The sequence below is a fragment of the Emys orbicularis genome, chromosome 16 (assembly GCF_028017835.1).
Source record: "Emys orbicularis isolate rEmyOrb1 chromosome 16, rEmyOrb1.hap1, whole genome shotgun sequence".
NCBI classification, from domain to species: domain Eukaryota; kingdom Metazoa; phylum Chordata; order Testudines; family Emydidae; genus Emys; species Emys orbicularis.
Window position 1 is genome coordinate 16770403 of NC_088698.1, and position 27611 is coordinate 16798013.

The 27611-nt window shown below is 44.0% G+C and overlaps 1 protein-coding gene across 1 annotated transcript; it reads right to left on the bottom strand.

Annotated features, from left to right (window-relative positions):
* Positions 1 to 300: 300 nt before the first annotated feature.
* Positions 301 to 27611, bottom strand: GNB1L (G protein subunit beta 1 like). The gene is made up of 6 exons (XM_065417918.1): positions 27496 to 27611; positions 27097 to 27222; positions 24044 to 24206; positions 15146 to 15244; positions 10718 to 10933; positions 301 to 997 (listed from the first exon to the last, which is right to left on the bottom strand). The coding sequence occupies exons 1-6, from the start codon at positions 27603 to 27605 to the stop codon at positions 689 to 691; spliced, it is 1023 nt and encodes a 340-aa protein (XP_065273990.1). The 5' UTR covers positions 27606 to 27611; the 3' UTR covers positions 301 to 688.

The following is a 27611-nucleotide window of genomic DNA, read 5'->3' on the forward strand; positions in this document are numbered from 1 at the left end:
AAATCCTTCTGCTAGTCAGTCTATGGAAAGGCTTTAGCACTGGCTCTGGAAAAGGCTTTACATAGCTTTACAATGCAGTGCATGGAAAGATTCCTTTTTCTTTCTATGATTAATTGCGAGGCATGAGGTGACATGGGACATAATGAAATTCATAAATGCCAAAAGCCATCCCTAGTCACATTCTTGACTGTTGGCTTAAGCTAGAAACTGACAGAAGTGTGAACAAATCAAGGTTGGTCTGATAGCTTTTCAGTTATGGGGAAGAAAAAGTAACTGACATGAGAAACTGCTATGGATGGTTTAATGGGTTCAAGTTCACATAAAACTGATTCTTTGCACTTACGTACATTAAGGATCTCAATATGATTTGGAAACCAGTGTACTCTAGACCACACCATGCCTGAGTGACAGCACCTATCTCCATTTTACAGATGAGGAAACTGGCACAAAGAATCAAAACAATTTGCCAAAAGAAGCATGTGGCAGAGGATGCAACAGAATTCATCTCTGGTAGGCCTTTGCCTTAACTGCATGATCATCCATTCTTCCCTTCCTAGCATTGGCTTTCCCTTCTACAACAACACATTTTCTATAGTGAATAGGTCCTTCTGGGGACTTGCACTCAAACTGCAGATGGTTTAATACTTCCCCATCCCCAGATTTTAATCACACAACAATTTCTGGTTTATCAGTCCGGCTTTCTAGTTTCCAAAGGACAGTGCAAAGCACCTGAGGTTTGATTATAGATTGACCAGATACTAATGCGGTGATCTTTTGAGCCAGCTGCCAGCAGTCTTTCACTTGGCCTACTGTGATCTGAGAAGGATACACAGTGGACAGTTGCTGTGTGGTAGTCCAGTATTGCCAAGGGCTTCAGTTTCTTCCAGCCAAAGATCCTGATACGATGATCCCACCCTGCTGTTGCCAGGATCTTCTTGTCCTGGCGGATAGCAACATCAGCAATCCCAGCATTGACGAGTTTGTGTGTTTTCTGAACCTGAGTGATAAAGTTGAAGTTATTTAAAGTGAGTGCAAGAAAACAAAATCTTTGTGATTTTAGAGTTAGCAACAAACACACGGGTATCAATTTGCCTGTTAGTGGGTATCCCAACTTCTAAACCACACGTGGGGGAGATGCAGTAGTTAGGATAACAGTAGATAGAGACAGAAGACCACAAGAGTCTACCTTCAGCATGGTCTCTTTAAAAAAAAGTGTCTCTTGTATACTTATTGCAATTTAAATGGTTTCTACTCTGCCATCACTGAAAAATTGGTTTAAGCGAGAATAGTCAAACTATACAGCTTTGCTCTCTCACTCTTGTTATTCTTAGAGATGGGCCTGAGCTGCAAAGTTTAGAGCCACAGCCTTGTTTCCAGACTTCAGGGGTATTCCTATGAAGGGTTTTTGGCCTAGTATTAAACTACCTGCTACTGGTTCCTACTGATGTGGTCCCCTGAATCACCAATATAAATCTGTATTTCCAGCACTCATTCCCAGGAGATGTTTGATGCACCCCCTAGTGAGAAGGGGATTATGAACTAGTTACTGATTTCAAACTTGGAAGCATTTTATTGTTGTTGTTAGAGGATTCTTTGGGCTCACACCTGTGAGGTGCACAACTTGACCTTAGCAGCAGTTGAGGGCAGTTAGCATCCCTAACGAGATACTGAGCACTTTGCAGGATTGAGCCCTTAGGGGGGAAAAAAGTGTTTCAGTTATGGAAGGGGTGTGAGAGTGCATAGAAAACAGACTTAAGCTGAGTATCAAACTAATAACTATTGTGTTATCACTTAGTGCCGATACTATCGTTATTTAGGCAGTGTCAATATATAAGAAAGCTAGTACATTTCAGCACATACACTGAAAAGAGAAAGACTTTGGGGGTATACTCTTACCACAGTGTGCTATAATTGTTATGTATATTATATATATACACACACACACACACACACAACTCCCATTTATACTAGGGGATAACACATCAATTCCTCCATAAACTGAAGTGAGAACACACGCTTCAGGAAGTAACTCTCTTGTAAAAAACAAAATAAAACAGAGAACTCAACATCATTCAATTTAGAGTTCACATAAATTTGTGGGTGGTGGCTGTTTTCCTAAGGGGAAAGTTGTACTGAAGTGCTCTTCAATGTGTACACTTTTCCTCTGCAAAATTGGTGCATTATATACAGCACGAGGTCAATTAAAAATCATATTAGTTCCCTAACAAGTCTACTAATGTAGTTAAAATCTAGATCAATCCCTTACTTGAATTATGAAAGTATATACACAATCAAGCTGAGGACACCCCAGCACCTTGCAGGATCAGATCCAAAACAAGTTCCAGTATTTTTAAACCTCTAATAATTATCCAAGAACTAGTTTGTTGTTTATTTTTTTAAGCAGCACTCCAATATCTAAATGATATATATTAATGCAAATTCCTTAAGAGAATGGTTAATTCAAAACCTGACATGTGCTTTCTGCATCCACCATACAAAATAAGACAGGAGATGGAGATGTCCTGAAACAGAAAATGAAGAATAAGGGTAGTAGATCCAAATGGAACGAATACTGGAGGCAAGAAAGCAAAATTGGAAGTGTTATTGAGGCTTGGTCTATGCTTAAATTTTGGCAGCATATCTATGTTGAGTAGCAGTTTGAAAAAACCTCACCACTAATTAACATGGTTTTGCCATCAAAAGCCCTAGTGTAGATGCAGTTATGCTGGCAAAAAGCCCTTTTGCTAGCATAGCTTTTTAGTTTAGGGAATTGATATAAGCTATGCCGCCAGAACTCTTTTGCTGATCCTTTGTCAGTACAGCTATACCGCTATAGCTACAGCTTCAAACCCTTTCTAGTACAGACAAGGCTTAAGGCCAGATCTACACTAGAACCACTTTTATACTATACCAGCAAAGCATTTCTAGCGTGTCTGCACTTTATAGTCTCAAAACTGCACTTCCGCTGGTATAGCTTATTTCAGCTCCCTGAGGCCTTGTCTACACTACGAGAGTACTTCGATTTTAGTTAATTCGACTATGTGGAATCAATATTACTAAGTCGAACGTGTGTGTCCACACTAAGGACAGTAATTCGACTTTGTGAGACTTTGTGAGTCCACACTAACGGGGCAAGCGTCGACATTGGAAGCGGTGCACTGTGGGCAGCTATCCCACAGTTCCCGCAGTCCCCCCTGCCCATTGGAATTCTGGGTCGAGCCCCAAATGCCTTCTGGGTAAAAAAATGTGTCGAGGGTGCTTTTGGGCGCCTGTCGTCATCCGTCCGTCACTCAAGCCCTCCCTCCCTCCCTCCCTGAAAGCGCCGGCGGGAAATCAGTTCGCGCGCTTTTCTGATTACTGACAGCGCGGACGCCACAGCAGTGCGAGCATGGATCCCGCTGCGACCATCGCTGCAGTTGTGGCAGTTCTCAACGCCTCGCAGCTTCTCCTCCACCTGTACCAGAGGCAGCTGCAGATCAATCATGAGAGGAGGCTACGGCACTACCGTGACGGCATGAAGTCGGACACTAGCTCCGACCTCTCTGAGAACATGAGACCCAGCGCCCAGGACATCTCGCTGTCACTGGGTCTTGTTGATACTGTTGAACGGCGATTCTGGGCCCGTGAAACCAGCACGGAATGGTGGGACCGCATAGTGCTGCAGGTCTGGGATGAATCCCAGTGGCTGCGCAACTTTCGCATGCGGAAGGGGACTTTCCCCGAACTGTGTGAGTTGCTGTCCCCTTCCCTGAAGCGAAAGGACACCCGGATGCGGGCAGCCCTGACTGTCCAGAAGCGAGTGGCCATAGCCCTCTGGAAGCTCGCAACGCCAGACAGCTACCGGTCCGTCGCTAACCAGTTTGGCGTGGGCAAGTCTACCGTGGGGGTTGCTGTTATGCAAGTAGCCAGGGCAATCGTCAAGCTACTGCTATCTAAGGTAGTGACCCTGGGAAACGTGGAGCTCATCAGAGATGGCTTTGCCGAGATGGGATTCCCAAACTGCGGTGGGGCTATAGATGGGACTCACATCCCTATCCTGGCACCGGACCACCAGGCTAGCCAGTACATCAACCGGAAGGGCTACTTTTCCATGGTGCTGCAAGCACTGGTGGACCATCGGGGACGTTTTACCAATATCTACGTTGGATGGCCTGGCAAGGTTCATGACGCTAGGGTGTTCAGGAACTCTGGTCTGTGTAGACGGCTGCAGGAAGGTCTTTACTTCCCGGACCACAAAGTAACTGTTGGGGATGTGGAGATGCCAACAGTCATCCTCGGGGACCCTGCATACCCGCTAATGCCCTGGCTCATGAAGCCCTACACTGGCGCACTGGACTCAGGGAAAGAACTATTCAACTACCGGCTCAGCAAGTGCAGAATGGTGGTGGAGTGTGCTTTTGGCCGTCTCAAGGGGAGATGGAGAAGCCTACTCACTCGCTGTGATCTCAGCGAGACCAATATCCCGATTGTGATAGCTGCTTGCTGTGTGCTCCACAATTTGTGTGAGAGCAAGGGGGAGACCTATATGTCGGGGTGGGAGGTTGAGGCAAATAGCCTGGCTTCTGATTACGTCCAGCCAGACAGCAGGGCGATTAGAAGATCACAGCGGGACGTGCTGTGCATCAGGGAGGCTTTGAAAGCCAGGTTCCTGACTGAACAGGGTCTCCAGTGACTTTTTACTTTGTGGACACAGATGCTGAACCTGCCCCCGTTTCTTTACCCAGTTACTGTTGACTATCCTTCCAAGTTACATACCCCCTTCCCCACCTTCCCAACAAATAAAATCTGTTTTGTTCTGTTAATGAACAAGGTTCTCTTTTTTACTGTTTTCGCGGGAATGTTTTAAACCGGGGACGCAGACTGTGGTGGGGGGCGGGCTTAGTGTTTTGATGCAAATGATGCTTCTAAAGTCCGGGAATGACAGGCTCCGCAGTGCTGGATTGGTTGTTTCAACGCAGCCTGCCAGCAGTCCTGGGCGGGACTGGATGTATGTGTCGGCCAAGTGACTTTCTGGCAGGGGGCGGAGGGTAACAGATCCCCTGCTGCGTGGCTCTGTGATCCAGGATAAGGACCGCGGCATAGGATCTCTAACTGCCCTCCCCCGCCACAAAGTCACAGATCAACCCCCTCGCACCCCAGAACAAGAAAACCGCCTCCCAGACTGACCAGGGTAACTGGTGACTGTGCTGTGTATGTGTCCTCATGCTGGACCTGCCCCCGCCTCTGTAGCCTGCTACAGGTGACTGTCCTGTCCAAGTAACAAACCCCTTCCCCCCCTTCAGACAGAATCCCCTCCAAAAGACACTCTCGGAAACAGTACTTAACAGAAACAGATGTTTTATTATGAACCGCACATGAAAAGGGGGGGGGGGGGGAGGAAACTTGGACATGGGCTAGTGTGAGATGGGTAGGAAAGGACTTTTCAAACTTTGGAACGAGAGCCTTCCATTGCTGCAGCAGTGTGCAGTGGCCGACTGACAGTTTTAACGGACCTTGCCGCCCCTCCTTCTTTGTACTTTTGGTGAGGGGGGTGTGGGACTTGGTGGCGGGGGAGGGCGGTTAGAGATAGACAGCAGCAGGGCTCTGTCCTCCTGCCTCCGGTCTTGCAGAACATCCACTAGGCGCCGGAGCGTCTCCGTTTGCTCCCTCATTAGTCCAAGCAGGGTTTGAGTAGCCTGCTGGTCCTCCTGGCGCCACCTCTCCTCCCGTTCCATGACTGCTCTGTGCATTTGTGACAAGTTCTCCCTCCACTGTGTCGTCTGGGCTGCCTGCTCTCGTGAGCACTCCATAAGTTCATAAAACATGTCTTCACGAGTTTTTCTCTTCCTTCTTCTAATCTGCGCTAGCCTCTGGGAGTGTGATGCCAGGCTGGGTTGGGAGACAGTCGCAGATGTGTCTGTGGGAATGGGAAAAAGGGAGTAAATTCCTGAGACAGATAAATGAAGTTGCTAACAAAGAGCATAGTCTTTCTCTGTGAACAACACCATGCACTGCACCTTTCACATGCGCACTCAGGACAAGGTCGAATTTTCTGCCCTCGCCTTATGTGTCTGGGGTCCTGCAGTTGCGATCAGAGAAGCGTTGCAGGACACCTCTACTTCTGCTGCAGGAAAACATGGTAAGCCGTAGACTTGTGGCAGCTTAAACATGTAATAGTAGCACTGGGCTCCTTTCGCACTGAATGCAAGGCCACTCTCTGCTGGCAGCAATCAGGGAAGCATGAGCTCTGCCCCTGTCTCACCACCTCGCGGCTGTCCCCGGGAAAGATCCCTGTATGCTGCCCCTCTGCCGCCTCCACAGCGTGGCTGTAAAGCAGTCCCAATACTAACATTCCCCTCCCTAATTTAAAGCAGGGCGTCATGTGTGACATAACACTCATGAGGATCTCGGAGACCGAGAGGGGAAGGATGCTGCGTGAAAGCATGCAGAGGCCTGGGCCGTATGCCGCCATGCTGTGCCGCGCACTGATCCCCGACTACCTGATGGACTCATGGCGTGGGAACGTGTGTTACCACGGGGGACCAAACAAGATCGCCCTGCCGTTGAACCTCGTGCGCATGCTGGAGCGGTACCTGCAGGAGAGCTATGCCGAGCTATCCCAGGAGGACTGTCTGTCCATTCCCGGGCACATTGACCGCCTTTTCATTTAAGTTCAGCATTACGGACTACAGAATGGAGCGTCCTGTGGTGGACTAATCATGAATATCCGGACAGTACTTGATTTTCTATACATAGTTAGGAGTAAATAGTTCACTAAGCCAACTAAATCATGAACAACAAATTACTAATATAGTTAATATTCCTGTTTTGTTATAAATAAAAGTTTCTATGTTTAAATGAGTGACTGAAAAGCCCATTCTTAACAATATAAATATTCCACTTATGTTAAAATGAAATGTTTAGATGTTTAAAGCACTCACTGCTTGATCCTTCCCCTGATTCGGTGTCCGGGGTAAGGGCTGTGGACGGTTGGTAGGGGATCTCGGTAAGGGTGATGAAGAGCTCCTGGCTGTCGTTGAAATCAGCGGTGCAAGCGCTGTCGACTGCCTCGTCCTCCTCATCTCCTTCCTCATCTTCCCCGTCACCTAACATTTCCGACGAGGAACCGGCCGTGGACAATATCCCATCCTCGGAGTCCACGGTCACTGGTGGGGTAGTGGTGGCGGCCGCACCTAGGATGGAATGCAGTGCCTCGTAGAAACGGGATGTGTGGGGCTGGGATCCGGAGCGTCCGTTTGCCTCTTTGGTTTTTTGGTAGCCTTGTCTCAGCTCCTTGATTTTCACGCGGCACTGCGTTGCATCCCGGCTGTATCCTCTCTCTGCCATGGCTTTAGAGATCTTCTCGTAGATCTTTGCATTCCTTCTTTTGGAGCGCAGCTCTGAAAGCACGGACTCATCGCCCCACACAGCGATGAGATCCAAGACTTCCCGATCAGTCCATGCTGGGGCCCTCTTTCTATTAGATTGCACGGCCAACTCTGCTGGAGAGCTCTGCATCGTTGCCAGTGCTGCTGAGCTCTCCACGCTGTCCAAACAGAAAATGAGATTCAAACTGGCCAGACAGGAAAAGGAATTCAAATTTTCCCGGGGCTTTTCCTGTGTGGCTGGTCAGAGCATCCGAGCTCGAAGTGCTGTCCAGAGCGTCAACAGAGTGGTGCACTGTGGGATAGCTCCCGGAGCTATTACCGTCGATTTCCATCCACACCTAGCCTAATTCGATATTGCCATTTCGAATTTAGCGCTACTCCTCTCGTTTTCGAGGATTACAGAAGTCGAATTTAAAAGAGCTCTATTTCGAACTAAGTAGCTTCCTGGTGTGGACGGGTGCAGGGTTAATTCGATGTAACGGCGCTAAATTCGATATAAGCTCCTAGTGTAGACCAGGCCTGAGAGAAATAAACGCTTCCAGGAAAAGTACCATTTTGCTGGCATAACTGTGTCTACACAAGAGGCTTTTGCTGGCACTGCTATGTCAGTCAGGGATCACACCTCCTCACATGCCTGACCAACATAGCTATATCAGCAGAAGTCTGTATTGGAGACATGGCTTAAGTAACGGAGGTTGTGAACCTGGGCATAACCAAAGTTTAGTTCTGAGAACTGTAGTAGTAATGTCAATAGAAATGGACAAGATCTGTCCAGAGAAGATAATTGGAATTACATATCAACAGCAAGTTACGAGTTGACAATGAAGACTGTAATGGTAATGTTCTTTGGTTAAGGAATGGTAAGGAAGTAACAGTATCTGCTAGAGACCCACCAGAAGAAGAAGAGAGCCAGGATAAAACTCCTGGACAAACACTCAGGGAATTAGTAACCTGATGCTGTGGTCAGGGGATTTGAGCGAGCCGCCTTAAAAGCTCCTGGGCAATGAATGTAACCAAAAAACACATCAGCAAAGTTTCCAAAGTAGAAAACCATTTCATGATCCAGAAAGGAAAGAATCGAACCAAAGGCGATCTGGATTCTCTGCTTTCAGCCAATCATGGCCAAGGTTAGTCACATATCCTAACAACTATGGCCTGATTCTTTGACCTGCCACTCCCTTTTCACTCAGGAGAGATTTATTTTTTTTAAAAATAATCCACCTGTAAACACGTATTCCCTCAAGCCTTGCCCTTGTTCTAGGCCCTTGTTCTAGCCAAGAAGGCAGCAGCAACACTGAGCTTTTAAAGCCTAAAGAGGCAAGAAAAACAAATTTTCTGATGATTTACATTGTGGTTTGTTGAATCTTCCTTTTCATTATATAACCAGAACAAGGTGGAGTTTATGAGCAGTAAAGAGCTTTTGCAATTATTGAATGCCTCAGCTCTGCTTTGCTGATTAATCACCCGCAAAAGCTGTTTATTGCCTTTTGTATTCCTCTGCCACAAACATTATCCCTTAATTATACTATCTCATCCAAATCAGAAGCCTCATAACCAATCCAGGCATTCACTGATACTGATGACTTCAGCAACTTACTGGTACCAGACAATATGCCAGCTTCCCTCCTGGGGATAAGCCATGTAGTTAGCTTCATCGTCTTTTCACTGACACACTGGAACACTGCCACATAAAACAGCAGAGCAGTGCCATCATTGCATCATTATTTCTCCTAAGGAAGATAGCTATGCACCAAGTTTAGTTATTAAAACTTTTTAGAGTAAAAATAGTGTGCCACTGAGTGGCTTTCCAAATACTACCATTACCTCAGGTACCTGGAATGTCAGGAAAAATCCCCATCTGGTTTGTGTTATTAATGCAACAGTGGAAAAAAACTTAATCTGTGTCCTTGACTATTTCTAGCAGTCGTGTGGGAGACACATTTTATTTATTTTATTAGTGGATTCACACTATGCATGAAGTGAAAAATGTTATTTATGGCTTAATACTTTGCACTTAAATAGCACTTCATCCAAGGAAAACGACTGTCAGTTAAAGCTGCAGTAACCAACTGTGCATCTACTGGGAATATAGGTTTGGAACTACAGCCCATTAAAAAAACCAAACCTGAAATACCCTCAGGTGAACAACTTCAGAGTTTATTCACCCCTCAAATCACACCTGTAGTCTCCCATTAAGATTAATTCATAACACATAACTGAGAAGATATTGTGAGGGAAACATCCCTTTCTTTCCTACTTGATTTATCACAGACTAATGTCAATACAGAAAATCCAGTGTAAGATAGCTATATTGAATAAAAACAAATTACTCCTCCTCCTCCTAGGATGAAATTCACTTCTGCCTCTACAGTGTGTGCACACAAAGCTGCAGGAAACCCAGGAGCTTGAATAGCAGCTGCTCCTCCTCCAGAAGGCAGTATAAATGTAGATCCAGTAGCCGCTCCACCAAAGGATCCCTGCAGACTGCTTCACACAGGAGTTGCAAAGGCCCCTCTCTATGACCCTTCCACTCATATGTTGTGAAGAGAGACTCAGGCAATGTAGAATGCCTTGTGGGCCCATTTACACTTTCATAAATTTTATCCACAATCATCATTTGGCTACTTCTGTACTAGAATACCAGATCCTAGAATTACTACCACTCACCCCTTGGCACTGAAACAACTTTTACTAATGATGTCCAGATTAAGCCACGGTCAATGCCATTCACCATCATTAGGCTCAACTAGTTTCTTAGGCCATATCCTACGTAAGCGGAGTGTTCTAGTACCTAAACTGACATTGGTAACTTGTTTTCATATCTTAGGTTGAAATTTTCAAAAGTGCTTAAATCCCATTGATTTTCAGTATTAGTTGGGCAAGTAAATCACTTATTCTAACCTTAATCTTTTATTTGTAACTGTCTTAAAATGTTTCTCTTTCCTAAGATAAAGGGAAAACTCTAGGCACTCAAGCAAAATCCTTAGGAAAACAACCCTTTATTTCGATTTACAATAATTTCATTTATTAAGTGCTCTGAGTATTGGACAATAATGTAATGATAAAGAAATGTATAAAAATAGTGACTTGCGGAATGGTAGGCCTATGTGCTGGTTGCTTAAACCCAGCTTTGGTAAAACCAGAAACATGTGAAAGGTTTAAAAAAAATCCCCACCTTTCGTCAACTATAGCCTAACTGCACGGACAGCCTTCTCCTGCATTCTAACCAGTCTGTGATTAATTAGTTAGAGATCTGCAACAACTCCTCTTCATGACTAAATATTTTTTTAGTCTATCCAACTGTTAGTGCAAAGCGGGATAAATGACACAGAGGGGCCGATGATCCTGACCTTTAAATTCTGCTGCTCATCGAGGCTCCAGACGGTAAGCACCTCCTCAGATGAGCCCGAGACCCCCTTCGTCTTTTCAGAGTCAAAGTCAAGGCTCATCACTGGCTCCTGGTGGCAAGCAAGTCGGCTTAATATTTTTCCCCCTGATAAATTCCACAGAATCACTGATCCATCCTCGTAGCCAGCCAGAAGAAAAGGACATGAACCAAAGTCTGGCTGTTCAGAAACAACAAAAAGTTTTACAAGAACTGTTATTTTTCACATCCCCCAGACAGGCTTTAGCCAAAGCACCAAGAAAAGTAATGAAAAAACCCTAACATTGAAGTGAACAGTGTTAGAGCAGAGAGCTTCAGAAGGCTGCCACTAAAGGCAACCTCTGGTGCTCCATACATCTTAATTCAGAACAATTACTGTTAAATCATTTCTGAAGTGTCCATCATTGTAGCACATAATTACTTTCCTTCCTGAAAATCTAAACAATTTTCCTCTTTATCACTTGATTCAAACATCATGACCCTCAAAATATCAGAATCTCATAGTGAGATAGTTCATGGCATAAGCTTGAGTTGGGCTCTTCAGTAAATATTTAGACACAGTAACCAAGTTATAACCAGGCTATCAGAACCAAATTCATTTTGTTCTCAGAAAGTTATTTCCGAATTTTTAAGATAGAATACCAAACTTACATTTTCAACATTTTACCAAAATGCATGCTCCATTTTCTCACAGAAGTGGGTTTTTATACCACTTTCCAATCTCACATAATCTCTTGGATTACTTTTGTCCATTTATCCCACTAATTAGATTCCACTTTCATCTTGCCAAGGTGAAAACACCCATGAGTCCTGCATGCAGATAATTTCTCCAAATGCACTGCACTGTTTAAGACCCAACAGCTAATCCTCTATTTGAAAACCTCTTTGTTAGTTACCAAAGAGTTAACAGAGGTCTGAATCCCACTGTAACCAACTGAGAGATATTTTGATTAATGATGTCACAGGCCAAAGGGCATGGCACCCTGGGCAGACACCTAATTTATTTAAGCCTCTGAAATAACTCAAAGAAGGGAACGTTACTGGATTACATGTCACACTTAAGGAAAATATTCATCATTGCACTAGCCAAAAGGCTAATGACCCTGTAATCGGTAACTGGTCATGTGAGCTAGGATGCAAATCCCTAATGAAAAGCAACTGAAAAACAAGCACGTGTAAATGCCAACTATGTCTTTAATAGGAGAAAAGCTACCAGAATAGGCCCAAGTTTAACACCAGCATGTATAGGGACGTCTTGTCCCAGTAATGCCTATGCTAGCTTATTTTATTATTTTCAAACACCTCTCTGTTGATCCTATGTGCCTACTGTGTTTGGTGTTTGATTTTAAAATAAAATTCAAAGAAGTTTCCAGAGAATGAGTTATCACCTACCATTCTGTGTCACTATATGGGCTTTCTCTCAAATCACCAGAGACTCACTAGCATGACACAAATCTGTACTGGCCAAATCTTCACCGTCTCTATTCATTTTCCAGACTACTCTCACACTAGTTATTAAAACATTCATTTTAGGAGTAGCTAAACAAACAAATAATGGGTGGTCCTGCTAATAAGAGCTCTCCTTGATAAGTGAAGGGAAAGAAAGTGGCCTTTCATGAACGCTTGCAGTTAGAGCCCTGATCCTTTCTTCATAGCCCCAAGATATATGTTCTTTCAATCTAAGGAAGTGCTCAATGTGGGAAGGAATCCTGAAGTAAATATCAGCGCTGGCAAAACCACAGAACTGGACTGAAAGTGGCATGTAAAAACAACAAGAAAACAAAGCAAAATCCCCCGCACCTATCTTATGAAGGGGCAGCACCCAGGCATTTGTGTGTGTGATCTCCTTAGCTGATCTTGGCTCCAAATGAAGGCTGGGATCCTGTGGATGCCACAGCCTTTACATGACAGAATCCTCTTTCTCCTGCAAAGGCAAGGCTTAGCCTGTTCTCTGGTTGGAACTATGAGATGCTCATACAATGAATGAACATCAGCCCGTGACTCTTCACGAACAATTATCTCCAAGATGTGGATAACTTTCGCTAGTCAATACAGCAAGATCTCTATGGGCCAGCTTGTCAGGTCCTCTGTCTTTTTCATAATTGAATGGGCAAACTTTTACAGGTTCTTATCACCCTGCAGTTCCCACTGAGAATACTAGGAACTGCTGGGTGCTGAGCATTTTAGAAAAATCTGGCCCCAAGTTTTTGGTTTTCTTAGTGAAAATAAACGACTATGAACTGACTATAGCCAAAACTGGTCTCATTTAAAAATAAACAGTTTTGCACAAAGAGGAGAATGTTTGTACAGGGTAATACAAATTACATGAAGTTTCATATTTGAACAAGTATACATGCTTGTGTACGTGCAAAGTTATGATATAGTTATTGAAATCAGCTGGATTTCTAGGTTTGATCCCTTACTTACAAAGCATTAAATCACAATAACCTATTTGCTTCAGTAATGGGCCCCATTAAAGAAAAATCTTCAGCTCTCATCTTCTGGTTTCAGGGGAAATTAATTTTTTTTTTTATAAATAAGTCATATTTTTCCTCTTAAGCAGAACATTTTGTTGTTTTTGCATTTGGATAATTGTCAAGGAAGGAAGAAAAGGTGATCCGCTGTCAACTCGACAGGAATAATTGCTATAGTTTATATAAAGCAATAACTCTGCATTTCCAGTTTCTACATGTATTATTCTTGTTCAATTTTTTTTGTTTGTACATTACGCAAGATGGTGCCTTTCCCAGGGAGTGCAAAAAATAAATGTAAGGGAAGACATCCTCACTCTTGCAAATCCTACCACACCCAGTTAATAATGTCTGGAAGGTGTGAAGCGCAACAGACAATCACTGTGTATCATTTGCATTTATGAATATGCTCCTTTGTGAGGGGAAAAATACTAGTCTCAATCATGGATCAATATTTATAAATATAGATTTAGTAAAATGAGATCTTAATTTTTTACTCAGCCCTCAACATGACAAAATATGCTGATGCCTGCTCTTTAATTGCTTAGGAGAAGCCAATGTCTCTTATACAACAAGTCTAACCTAAGCCTCAATTTCCTCCCACTCTATAGCTCAGTTTCAAAAGCTGTTCCCAGTAGGGATATTATTTCACTGATTCACAGAGCATTTTTGAATTAGCATGCAGGAGGCTAGGATACATGGAACGTGTTCATTTAGTCTATGGTTTTACTGCAGAGGCTCACAATGAGAAAACCCATCAGGACATTTCTAATGAAAGCACGAAACCAAAGGAGAAGTATTTTCACTATAAAAAACAATAATGATAAGAATTAGAGTATCTTCCATCCCAGGACTTCCAACAGTTTCACAAACATGAATGAATTAAACCTACACTCTATCAAACGCTGAGCTGAGCATTTATTAAACCTTTTAAATCTTATTTGGCTTAATAAAAATGCAGTAGTACTGTTTTAATTTATTTCTGATTGTACATGAATCCTTAAACCGCCATGGGTTAGATCTACGGGCCCATATTCATTTGGCCGAGGTCCGTAGCAAAACTCCTTTTTGATTTCAAGGGAAGCAGGATGGGGCCTTGGCACACTAAAACCCCATTCCCACATCTGCTTCATAAGGCGTTTTCTTCCATGCAAGTCAATGGGAATTTTGAGCGTGGAGCAATGGTAGGATCCGATTGCAAGCATTTGATAATTTGTAAATAATTTCCAATGATGTAGCACTAACAAACACTGTGAGGGAATGTGGTCTAAGTGGTTAGAGTAGGGAACTGTGAATCAGGATTTCTATTCCCACTGCAGCCACACTACACTGTGAGACTTAGGGCAAATCACTTAAACTTTCTTTTCCTCAGCTGGGCTACGATACCTACCTTATAATTACAAAGACTTTTAAAAATAATTGTTTTATTTCTATTTTTCATCCAACGTAAATACAAGGCGTAAACACTTTGTCCATATGCCATGTCTAGAATAAAAAATGTTCAATAACCTATTTTCTTAGCGGATAAGTGCAACCTATCATTAAAATTGCTATCTATGTCTTAAACACCCCAACCACTTTTCATCACCCTTTTTTATAATGAGAGACCATATCAAAAGATTGGCTTCTGTACTTCGCTCATTTTCTTCTTGACTGATGCAAAAACATTGCTTCTATTCTAAGGTTGCAAAGCCTCCAGTAAGCATTTGCAAGTCATGTACCTTCCATTAAAGGTTGGATTACTCAGAAAATTACACTAAGGATGTTCACAAGTATCTGCCTCCCCCACCCCGCTCCCTTTATAGTATATTACTTGATTGTTTGACAATAAATCAAAACCTGAGTGAAGAATGATTTATGTGCTCCGTATAAAACGAAGCACAGGGAAAACATTTCACAATTAGGAGGCCTGGTTACCTTACCTGCCATAGCTTCAGACACATGGGCATGCCCGGTTTGGCATCCGCCTCTGGCTTCAAGGTACAGACTGACGTCTTGGATGGCAGCTCCAAAACCTGAACCTGACATTAGGTAAGCAAGTTTATTTGGTCAGACTCCAGGTCACAATTTTGCTGTACAAACATGACTCTTATAACGTAATTAAGGCTGGGTGTAAGCTCTTTGATTTTTTTAAATACACTCTCGAGGGGGGGATTTGGGAAGGAGTCTTAAATCTAAGCAGGATTTAAGTTGTTTTTGGAACCCTGATAGCTGTAGTATCCTTATCTAGATAGACACATTGTTTTATAAGAGAATGAAACAAAGTTGTTGGGATATAACACAACTTCCTCTTCCACTTTCTGCTATTTCCTCCTTATTTTGCAATCGTCTCCAATACAACTGGATGTTAATGCAGGCTGATTTTATTTTTTAAAATCTTCCTTTTTCTCCCCGCGTTTCCTCTTCCTTTATTTTTGTTGTTAAACATGGCTGTTAATACAAGTATCCACTAATGAATGTATCTCATCCTCATCCCTTACATTATGGCTACACGATGGTCATGTATGGGGGTACAGCATCATACTGATTTCACATAGTTTTTTCCTCTGGCTGAGTCTACACTAGCAAAATTCAGATCCATAATTCTCCACTGGTGCAAGCTGTAGCACTGTCAGGACACAGGCATTTTGATTACCATATAGCCTGACCCTATTTTGAATAGGGTCAAACATCACTGTGTTAAATACTTGTCCCTTGTCTACACAACAGCAGCCACCACTGCTTGCAGTGCAGTTCCACTGCAGTGCTGTGGGAAAGGCAGTGCTGTAAAATTTGGGGAGTCCAGCTGTGCAATATGTCTTGGGATGCACGTTGGGGCAATAGAAAAGACAGTTACCTTTTCCATAACTGGTGTTCTTCGAGATGTGTTGCTCATGTCCATTCCATACTAGGTGTGTGTGCTCATCACATGCACCGATGCTGGAAGTTTTTCCCTTAGCGTATCCGTAGGCGACCGGCTCTGGCGCCCTCTGGAGTGGCGCCCGCATGGCGCGGTATAAGGGGTGCTGCCAGTTCCCCCCACCCTCAATTCCTTCTTGCTGGAAACTCTGACAGTGGGGAAGGAGGGCGGGTCATGGAATGGACAAGAGCAACACATCTCAAAAAACCCCAGTTACGGAAACGGTAACTGTCTTTTCTTCTTTGAGTGCTTGCTCATGTCACTTTCATATTAGGTGATTCCAAAGCAGTACCCCTGGAGGAGGGTAGGAGAAGCCCCAGGTTGGACACGACCCTTTTCAAAAGTTCCTGGTGCGCTTTGGTGTCATCCCGAGGAACTGGGTGAGGGGGCTCCATGATAGCCTCATCTGGCAATAATGAGGATAATGCAAGTGCCACAGGGACCTCTATTTCCCTTGGTGGTCCAGCAGCTTGCTCCCTCGTGTCCTCCTGGACCTGTGGGGTCTTACCCACCGAAGCCTTGAGCACCGGAGGGGGACGAGATACCAAGGCCACTGGCTTCTCTGAGGCTACTGACGCCAACCGGGAGGGCTGGGAGGGTTGGGTGAACCCCCAAGGGTTCCCTGGGTACCATGTTGCCGGCCACAGTGCCTGGAGCCATAGGACAGGTTTTGGTGCTCATGACGTAGGTGGCACCGCAGGTACCTGGGCTTGTCCCACAGTCAGGGAGCCTCGCTCCATGCTGGAGATATAAACGGAGCAGTCGGTACCGGGTGACCAGGATCAGGTGGAGTGGTGGCTCTTGTCCGACCGGTGCTGGTCACTGTGTCCCGAAGCCGACCTGTCCAAGCGAGACGGTCGTCTTGGTCGGGATCTTGGGGACCGATCTGCGTCGGAGATCCAGCGATCCACGCCTCACGCTACTCGACCAGTACCGGGACGTAGAACGGGAGCGGGAGCTAATACGGGCCAGTTGCCAGGAGGATCTTCCCGAGTAGGGTGACCTACTCCTAGGAGACGGGCGATGACGGCCCAGTGATCTGCGATCTCTGATCCTCAATCAGTCCTGTTATTAGTACCGGGCCCTCGGAGAGAGTCGGGGCTGGCCCTAGGGTGACCAGACAGCAAGTGTGAAAAATCGGGACGGGGGTGGGGGGTAATAGGATCCTATATAAGAAAAAGACCCAAAAATCGGGACTGTCCCTATAAAATCGGGACATCTGGTCACCCTAGCTGGCCCGGAAGTTCTTGCTGGGTGGCGCGTGCCTCAGAGGGTCTGCTCCAATCTACCTGCGAGGTACGTCTCGAGTCCCTCGATTGGTGCCCTCTGTGCGGCAAACGAAGAGGGCTCCGCTGAGCCTGCCTCTCTAGTCCTGAGGCGTGATGGCTTCGGGCAGGTGAGCGATGGCGGGACATCCCTCTCGATGGGGAATGGTGCTGCTGAGGCGGGGACACATGCATAGGTCCCAGTGCGGGTTTTCCCCAAGACTGGGGTACTGCTGGAGCCGGTGTGGGTGGCACCGGGAGCGTCAGGATCTCCTGAGCTGCTTGAAGGGCTTTGGGCATCGACGGCACCTGAAGCTGGCCGTGGCCTGCACCGCTATCTGGAGTCGCAGGCAAAGTGTGGGATGGGCTGCACCGTTTGACCTGAACTGGAGCCCAACTTCCTGAGGGGGTTGTTGAGCTGCCTGGCATGGGTCGTGGCTCGCCCCCAGGCCTCTCCTTTCCCTTACGGGGGGTGGGAGATCTTCCCCTGACAGTCTTTTTCGGCTTCTTGACCGGAGCCATGGAGGGGGACCGGTGCTGGCGGAGTACTGTGCACGGAGGCCGTGGTGCTCGGTGTGGAGTGGGACTGCTGCTCCAGTGCCAGAGTGAATGCCGACTCCATAAGGAGCACTTTCCGATGGATACCACACTCCTTCTTCGTCCTAGGTTTAAAGGACTTGCAGATACGGCACTTGTCACTTATGTGCCCTTCGCCTAAGCACTTAGGCAGCTGGTATGTGGATTGCTGACGGGCATAGGCCGTTTGCAGAGATCTCAGGGCTCAAAGCCTGGGGCTGTTACTGGCGGCAAGAAGGAACTGAGGGTGGGGGGAGCTGGCGGCGCCCCTTATACCACGCCATGCGGGCGCCACTCCAGAGGGCGACAGAGCCGGTCCCCTACGGATACTGCTGAGGGAAAAACTTCCGGCACCGGTGCACGTGGCAAGCGCACACACCTAATATGGAATGGACATGAGCAAGCACTCGAAGGAGAACTACCACTACATAGAATCACCAGTCATTCCCCTTGTGTAGAGGGGCACAAGTGCTGTAGAGGCGACTGGAGCCCAGAGGCTGGAAGGGAAGACAATAGTGTAGAGGATGCTGCTGCTCTGAGTCTTGGGACAAGAGGAAGATTTCTTCCCTCAACACAGCTGCTCAGTCTGGAGACAGGATTCGGGGCTATTTGATTCTCACACACTATTGTTATTTGTATTGTTTGGGTAAATAACACAATGGATTTAACATTTGAATACACCTTTAATTATTAAAAATAAAAAGGTATAAATCTGCATTTAAAGGGCTATTTCAAGAAAGCCTTATCCAAGCACTCTTTTCAATCTGTTTTACAATCAATATTTCTAAGTTTATAACATACACAGCAAAGCCTTAAACCGCTGCGAATTTAAGCAGAAGAAAATGAACAACCCTATTTCAGTATATTTGATAATCTACAGAAGTACTGTTCTTCTTCTATGATATCTCAAAAGTTGAAAGCAGCCAAATCACTTTTTTGGGTAAAACTAAATTAACAAAAATACAAACACCCAAGAAACGCATAGAACACTGAAAAGCAAAACTCCAATTCTTGTTACCTTTGGAGACATTTATGTTAAATGCTCGTGCCATAATATTTATACTCCTGGGGGAATTCTGCGCCACTGCGAATGCACAGAATTCATACCCCCCACAGATTTCTTTGCTTCCGCCCTGGGGAAAAATTACTTTCTGACCAGGAAGCTGCGAGAGCAGTCACAAACCACTCCCTAGCAGCGCAGATACATCGTTTCAGGCACCCAGAGCAGCCGGCAGAGGTAAATCACCACGGGGCTGGGAATACCCGAGCCAGTGGCTCCTACCCTGAGCTGGGATTAGCTGCTAGTTCCGGCTGGGCTGGAGGCAGGAGAGGATGGGTCTTCCTCTTCCCCTGCAAGGAGTGGCTGGGGCTGTGTCAGACCGACCCCCCAAAACTTCCCCCAGCTGCAGGAAGCCCCCATCGCTCCTCAGCTGTGGTGGGAGGGGTCACTGTACGGGGAGCTGCTCCCCCATCCACCCAACCCCCGTGCATCTGGACCTCCCTTACCCAGACACCCCTGCCAAGCCTCACCCGGTACATCCAAAACCCCCTAAGCCCTCCATACCTGAATCCCACCCACTGAACCTCACCCCTGCATCTGGAGCCCTCCTGCAACCAGACCCCCTGCCTCCGAACCCCCACCCCTGCACCCAGACTGCCCCCCCACTGAGCCCCCGCACTAAAACCCCCACCCTGATGCCCCACCCCGTGCACTACCCTGAGCCCCCACATCCAGACCCCCATGCCACTGACCTCCAATTAGCTGCACCCCGGCCCCCACCCCACCAAGCCCCACTCCCCCATCACCCACACTCAGCCCCACCACCTTCACCTGGAAGTCCCTGCAGAGTCCCATTTCCCCTGCACCTAGAACCGCCCCCAGTGAGCCTCTGTGCATCCAGATCCTCCCACACCTAGACCCCCCCACTGAGCTGCCTGCACCCGGATTGTCCCACACAGAATCCTCTCACCCCACACCCGGATCCCTCCACACTGAGCCCTCTACACATGGATCCTGCTTCATTGAGCCTGCCTGCCCCACACCTGGTGCACCTGGCGCAGAGGGGCAGGGCCCCAGGGTGTTTCTGGGGCGAGCCCAGGCCTTGTGCTGTGTCAGGGTTGGGTGCAACCTCACCGCTGAGTCCGTGTCCTGGGGGGGAGCAGGGTGATCTCCCACCTTTGTGCAGCCAGTGGCCTGTGCTCCCCACTGCCATGCTGGAGCCTCCTCATTTATTTATTGACAAATAAAACTTACAGAATTTTGCAGAATTTTAAAATATTGTGTGCTGAATTTTTAATTTTTTGGCGCAGAATGCCCTCAGGAGTAATAATATTTACCACAGAAAGCTAACTCAATAAGGCTCTGCAAGTGATTGGATTTTAATGGCATAGAATTAATCAACTCTTTATAAGAACTGTTCTAGACCTCAAACTATTTAAATCCTACTTCATAATTCCAGTCAGCCCAAGAGGTTTAACACTTAGGGGTGTATCATCAGCAGATCTGAGGGGGCCATGCTCATAATTGGCACAGTGGAGAGGATGATGGTTTTAAAGTAATCTTTCTATCTCCCCTGATCCTGGGTCCAGGAGGCTCTGGAATAAACCCCAGTAACTCTACAGAACCCTTTAGGCTGCTCAAAATTATGCTGGCTGTGGCTGTCATAGGGACTGATGTACTGGCCAAGGGATATGAGCTCTGGCCCTCCTCATAGCTTGCCTCTGTCCACACCCCTTATACAGAGAAAGTGAGGAAATGGATGGTGTAAAGCCAACATAGCCAGCTCTATATTGTCTGAGGATTCTCCTACAGCAGGGAGAATCCTTGACTGTCTGTTTAGTGCAGCTTTCCAGCCCCTTTGTGCTGCATGCAAAACAGCTGGATTAGGGGCTGAGGATCAAGCCCTTAGAATTTTCATTTCTGTGCATGTCCCATGGCATGATAAATGGGCAAAATTGTCCATGTCAATTTGCATTGAGGTAGTTGAATTCCTACCTAACAAATATTTATTGTCAGAAACATTATTCATATTTCCCCCCTAGCACAAACGCATGTTTAATTACTGAGGTTACATTTAATTTTATTTAAATAAACACTTGCCTGGAATCTCTACTTCTGAATGAAAAAGGAATGTAAATGTTTGGTATCTCCAAGGGTTACCAGCCTGGGTCATTCTGGTATATTTTAGGGCCAAATTTTGCTTTCAGATACAAGCATACAACTTCAACTCTAGTCAATGTGAGTTGTGCAAATCCATCTGAGATACTGGCCATATGAGAGTTTTTCTCTCCTTGGGGAGCCATCAATCAAGCCAGAGGCAGCTGTGGTCTCCTTTGATTTCCATATCTTTACTTCAAAGCCTGCCAGGACATCTTCCTCAATTCTACAGGCTGTCAGCTGGTTTGCCAAAAGCCAGCTGCTCTCCAGCATTGGGGAAGCCAGAATGTACTAAAAAAGAACATGGGGAAGCTTTCGAAGCCCAATCAACAATGGAAGAGGAGACTATTTCCAGACTGCAGTGATGAGGAGCCATCCCCAAGAACAGGACAACTGCAGAGAGCACATTCAATTTCGGCTAGCTGGGAGTTTTTGTTAATTGGAGTCGGACTATAACTAAAAATTCTCTTTTCTGGAGACTCCGTTGCCACCACTGGTAACCAATGAGTTAGATGTAGCAATAACTGGAAAAGAAATAGCAGAAAGAATTGCACTTATCTTTTGTCCCTGAATCTGAAAGTGCTTTAACTCATAGAGCAAAGGAAGCAGGAGACTGAAATTGCAGTATTCAGAGAAAGAGATGTCACTGAGTTAAGTGCATTGCTGCATCTTTTTAACATTTCATTTATTCCCACCATAACATGCTTCAGACGAGAATTAAACTTCTTGCCAAGGACAAAGGGCAGCAAGAAGACTAAAAGAGCTGTCTGGAGAAGGCAATCAGGCACAATCTGCCCTTGCAGGGTTGACTGTTCCAGAGAAGGAGTCTGCATTAATGGCTATGGAGCTTCAGAAATAAATACTGTTTCATGTATTTTGACAACTGTAACTTAAAACTTGAAGTTCTGTGTTTATATTGGTTTTGCTTAATAGAAGAAAGATTTGCCTTTGCCTGAGGTTAATACTGTTCCTGGGTGGCTAAAGACGGCCACAAGGAAACACACCCTTTTTCTTTTTCACATTAATAAAGCTTTTAACATGTTTCTGGCAAATTGGCAAGAGAAGTGCATGTAACTCATGATTTGTGATTTAAATGCAATCATGAACAAATAAATGCCTGTTCAGATCTTATTATTTATGGACTGAACCTGTTTTAAGACAAAATTACTCTTTTTTGGGCATCAGCCAACCATAAACACTTATTAAGTCTCATTTTAATCATAAGCCACAAAAGTTCTCACTCTGTCTCACACAGTCCTGCCTATTTGGAGGTACTATACATTATAGGAACTTCTGTGAATTTAACAGGTCTAATGTAAAGGCTCATACACACAGAGTGGAACTTTTTTACGTTGGAGGACAGCGAATCATTATCAGTTTGCAGGGCCCGTGCACCCAAATGCAAATAAGACAAAGATGAATTGTAAGAAAGGGGGTAAAAAACTTTCCTCTTGTGGATTAGTCGATTTTTTCATTCTTCATTGAGAGACAGAGAGAAAATATATGTATATAAGGACCAACGCCCCTCCCACACCAAACAGCAGACTATGTTCCTTTCAGATTTAAGATGAAGTTTTTGCTCTGTAGTACTTTGCTCTTATTGAACAAATATGGGACAACCTTACAATAGCCTTGCTTACAGGCTTAGGGCTTGCCCCTGCAAGGTGCTGAGCATTCTGGCCTTAATCCAGCAAAGCACTAAAATATGTGCATTACTTTAAAAGAATAAAAAAAAAATCCATATTTTCTTGCTATCTGGGCACCATTTATTATTTTTACCTCATATATATGTGCCTTGAAACCCAGAAAATCAATTGTCCTTTGATGCCTATTTGTGATGTTTAGCAACACTTTTTGTTATTATCTATATATGAAATTATATGCCATTTTCTCTGTATTTCATTTTTTTTTGTATTCTAATGTCATATGTCTGGATGAGGATGTATTTTAATATTTATCTGTTTACTACCCTCAAAAACAGAGATATAGATATCTGACTTTTGCATGCCAAACAAAATAAAAACGAATAAAAGATTTCTACAATATAACATTTATAAAATAGACACTATACAACACAAAAGTTGTATCACCCAACTTAAGGTTACTTTTAAAAAAGGTTTTGGCTAATTTAGTGCTCACTAGAGATCAGAGTACAAAAGTCCAGAACAAGTACACCGGGGCAGTGGCAGTGCAAACTACTGCACAATGTCCCCTCAACCCTGTTTTGAAGGGATCCCCTCTATAGAGGAGGGGTTCAACGTCCATGTCCATTCAGACCTTGGCCTCCCTACTGACACTACTAAGAAACCTGTCAAATAATGGCAGTTGTGGTAACTGGTTTGAGACATGGATGTGTGTCCAGTAGGAACTGGATTGAGACCGTCAAATCATGGCACACAGACTTCACTAAACATCCATCAGCTAGTGATAACTTTCAACTATTTCCAACTTGGTCTTAGTAAAACCATTAACATAGGGGTGGAAAGACTATTTATCGCAATTCCAATCGCCTCAGCCATCCAAATCTCCCACTATAATACTACTTTAATTTCAGATGAAAGAACAGTATCTCAATATGATGAACTATTTGAACATTAAAGTTAGCCAGCAGATCACTAATTCCCCCTTACTCAGATAGCTGTATTAACAAAAAGTTTTCAAAACTCCTGCATATATAGGATCATCAGCTGCAAATATTTAAATGTCAGATAAAACCAGGATAGAAGCTTTGTTATTAGAGCATGATTTATGGTTCAATCATATCCCTGGCAGGTCCAATTAGTAGCCACAAAGGGCTCCTTGTGTCTCTTCTCTAACAGATTAGTCTGAAAAGGGGAAACCTCATCCATGTCAGATAATTTAAGGAACAAAGCATGCTAAATGTTTTCCCCCTCCAAGCAACAGAAGGGAACAGATTTCCTACCTCATCTAGGTCTTTTCCTGGCATGGCCATTAGCCAATGTCCCTGTGCCACCTTCAGCAGTGAACATTTGCAGAATCCCACGTTCTCAGTGAAAACAGAATCTGTCACTGTGTTCCTTCCTTCTGCCAAATCCCAGAGGCAGATCTTTTGGTTACGACCCTGGCTTTTACAATAAAAAAATATATACGTTGTATATGATCATTTACAAATGAGTGTTTTTGCAATAATAACAATATATAAGTTATAATAATTCAAACATAATTATGAAGGTCAGAATCACAAACATAAAAAAAAAGCTCATATAACACAGTTTCTCCCAGAAATGAAATAAAAACTTCTTACATGTGTCATCAAATGAACTAAGCAAATAGTAATGACTATACGGACCATGTAAAAGAAGGGCAAAACAAAACAAAACCCAACCCCACCATTTACTAGATAAGGCAAACTAGACAAAGATAATACATGCAAAGAGGTAAAAACTATGTCAAAAGATTCTAGGAATATTGTATATCCATGGAGAGTTAATGGGAGAGAAACAAACCAGTAAAATGATGAGTAACAAGGGTTAACAAATTGGAGCCATAAGGTTGAAATTTTCCACAGTGTGGTGGGCCAAAACCAAAATCAAGGATCTGCTGATGGAAAGGATGCACAGAAGTCACACCTTCTAGGTACTACAGACAGGGGCTCTGTGCTGGTCTCACATACTCAGACATAGAAAGCCACAATGGAGGGGAGGGAATTAATAGTTCCATAGTTATGTGAAGCCAGTTGCCCTATTATACTACCCTAGTGGTGCACAGAAGGTGTGGTTGTTATTCCAGTCCAAAAGCTAAAACAGCACAGTATCTTGGCCCGGGATAGAGGGGATGCATTTCACCTCCCCTACCTTCTGCACTCCAGAGGTATAAACCATGAATATTCAAAGTTTTATGCAGATAGAATGGATTTAACCCTAGGAAGTGGACTGAGACCATTCTCATCTAACACAGGTCACCAAACCACTATCAGATGGAAATAACTATCACTCTCTATTGATGTGGAGTAGTTTGAAAATGAAGCTCCATATTCCATTATCAATATCCTGAACACCTCAGTTTCCCACAAATCAAATCTTCACATTGTTTTTAAAGATGGAACATACATAGTCAATAAGTAAGAGCAACCACTTAGTTTATTTCAGGGTCAAGTTACAAGCAATTGCAGGTGTTGACAACAAATATTGGGCATGCAAGCCTGAAACAATGAATTCATTAAATATACTCTATAAGTATCCAAGTAGTTACAGTATCTGCCCTCAAGTTATCTGAGATAAGAAGCTCCCCCACGTCTCTCTTCCATACATTAAATTATACAAATTCAAGTATTTCTTACTAACAATAATTCTTACTAACAATTTTCTCACTTTACAGACGCATTAAGCAAAACAGCGCCATGTACAGTAACTCCCTGATTTTATGAACATCACTCATATGAACCATTTTTCTGCCGCTGATGTCATCTTCCTGCCACAAAACGTGACTTCAATCCTTCAGCCAATGTTTAAGTGACTGTACAGACTTGAAAGGACAGATTTGGCAGCAAAGAAGAGATGCTATTCTCTCAATAAAAGAAAAATCAGACACACTATATAAATTTGTTAATGTACATTATCACTGAACAATTAATAAATTAAGTTATGCACTGTACCTACTATAATTATTAAATGTTCAATTTTATGAACTTTGATTTTATGAACTCCTCAATCCCAGTTAGTTCATAAAACAGGAATTGTATTGACTAGTACTGTAGATCATGGGACTTTACATTTTAAGAATCTATCAGGAGATGGAGAAAATGGTTTGTTCTGGTTAAATTTTAGATGCAGAAAGATAAGGAAAAATACAGGTAACAAAAGCCCTGGAATTATATTAGATACTTAAAGCATCATAATGTTATAAATACACAGCAGAGAATAGATGAGGGGGAAAACTGGATAATTAGATAAATAATTTTAGTTCAATACCAAATTTCTTCAGGGTGTTAACTGAATTTAAGCAGACAACAAATATAAATGCTAATGAGCTCTACAGTACTTTACAAGAGATGTCTTTTCCTGATAAACATGTCAGAACTCCTCAAAATCACACAGACGCTCTGGCATCTGCTGCAAAGAAGGTGGATCACCTGTGTATTCCAAGGAACACAGTAACCTCTCAAACATCCCTCCTTGCAGGAGAACGGAACATATTTTGCAACAGAGTGTGAATATGTAACCCAGCATTCTTGTTCAATTTTGGTGGATATTAATCCGCCATTCCTGCTCTTCCCGCACATCCTTCAATCCTTTACTTTTCCTATCTCTTGAACTCACTTATCGCCTTTGTCTTTATAGTTTCCTAGCTTGTAACTTGGCTATCTCTACACTAGCTCTTTGTTGGTATAACTTATGTCACTGACGGGTGTGAAAAAAACACTCCTCTGAGTGATATAAGTTTCACTGACAGAAGCGCTGGGGTGGACAGCGCTATGTCGGCAGGAGATGCTCTCCCGCTGACATAGCTACCGCTGCTTGTTGGAGGTGATTTAATTATGTCAACAGGAGAGCTCTCTCCCATAAGCATAGAGTGGCTACATGAGCACTCTTACAGCGGCACAGCTCGCTCGTGTAGACATGGCCTTATTCTGTATTTTTCTTTTTTGAAAACTATTGTGGAACATTTGTCAGTTTACACCCAAATTTACCTTCTTCACACAAAGACTTCAGGTTACCTCACTTCCATTAATGTACTAAAGGAGACCAGAAATACGGAATTGTGATGCTGTAGTCACAGGAAGTAGTATTTACTCTGAAGCAATTGAAAACATTATTTTAGGCATTCTCAATTTTTATTTTGTGGCTTTTAAGTTTGGTCCTTTATTGTAAATTGTCTCTCACTTTGTTTTGTATGTTCAGAGACAAGACTTACAATGACTTCAGAAATAAGTGACGCCTTCTTATCAAGTATGTTACAGCAACAAGATTAATACAAGCACCACAATTTCTTGTCCCTTTTGACTACTCCACTCACCTGAGGAGCCTGTCTCTGCCATAGATTGCTTCCACCCAGTACACAGATTTTCCTCCATGGCCATCTAGAATTGTATCGACCCTGCGTGTCTTCAGGTTCCAGACATGGATCAGCCCATTGGAAGACCTGATAGAGGGAACGGATGGCATTTTCTGTGACAATCATGTAAAATTTGATAAGAAATGTTGCTGTTCTTCCTCCTTCTCGGACTCTGAAGTGTTATGTATGTACATAGGTTTCATTCAATGCACCAACCACTTACTGGGAATACATGTTGTTGTTTTTCCCAGCTATAATTTACTTAAAGTATATGTACTCTTAAAAAAAAAAAAGGGTTTGAAGGATGCTCATCTCTGTAACAGCTTCTGGTGGGAAATTTACTTAAAGGCTTCTACTCACCCAGAGAAGAGAATGGGGTAATCTTGGCCTCCACAATAAAAATGTAGAGTATGGACTTCAGCACTAGTACCCCGTAGAACAAACTGTGGGTCTGGAGGTGGAAGAGCCATACCAGC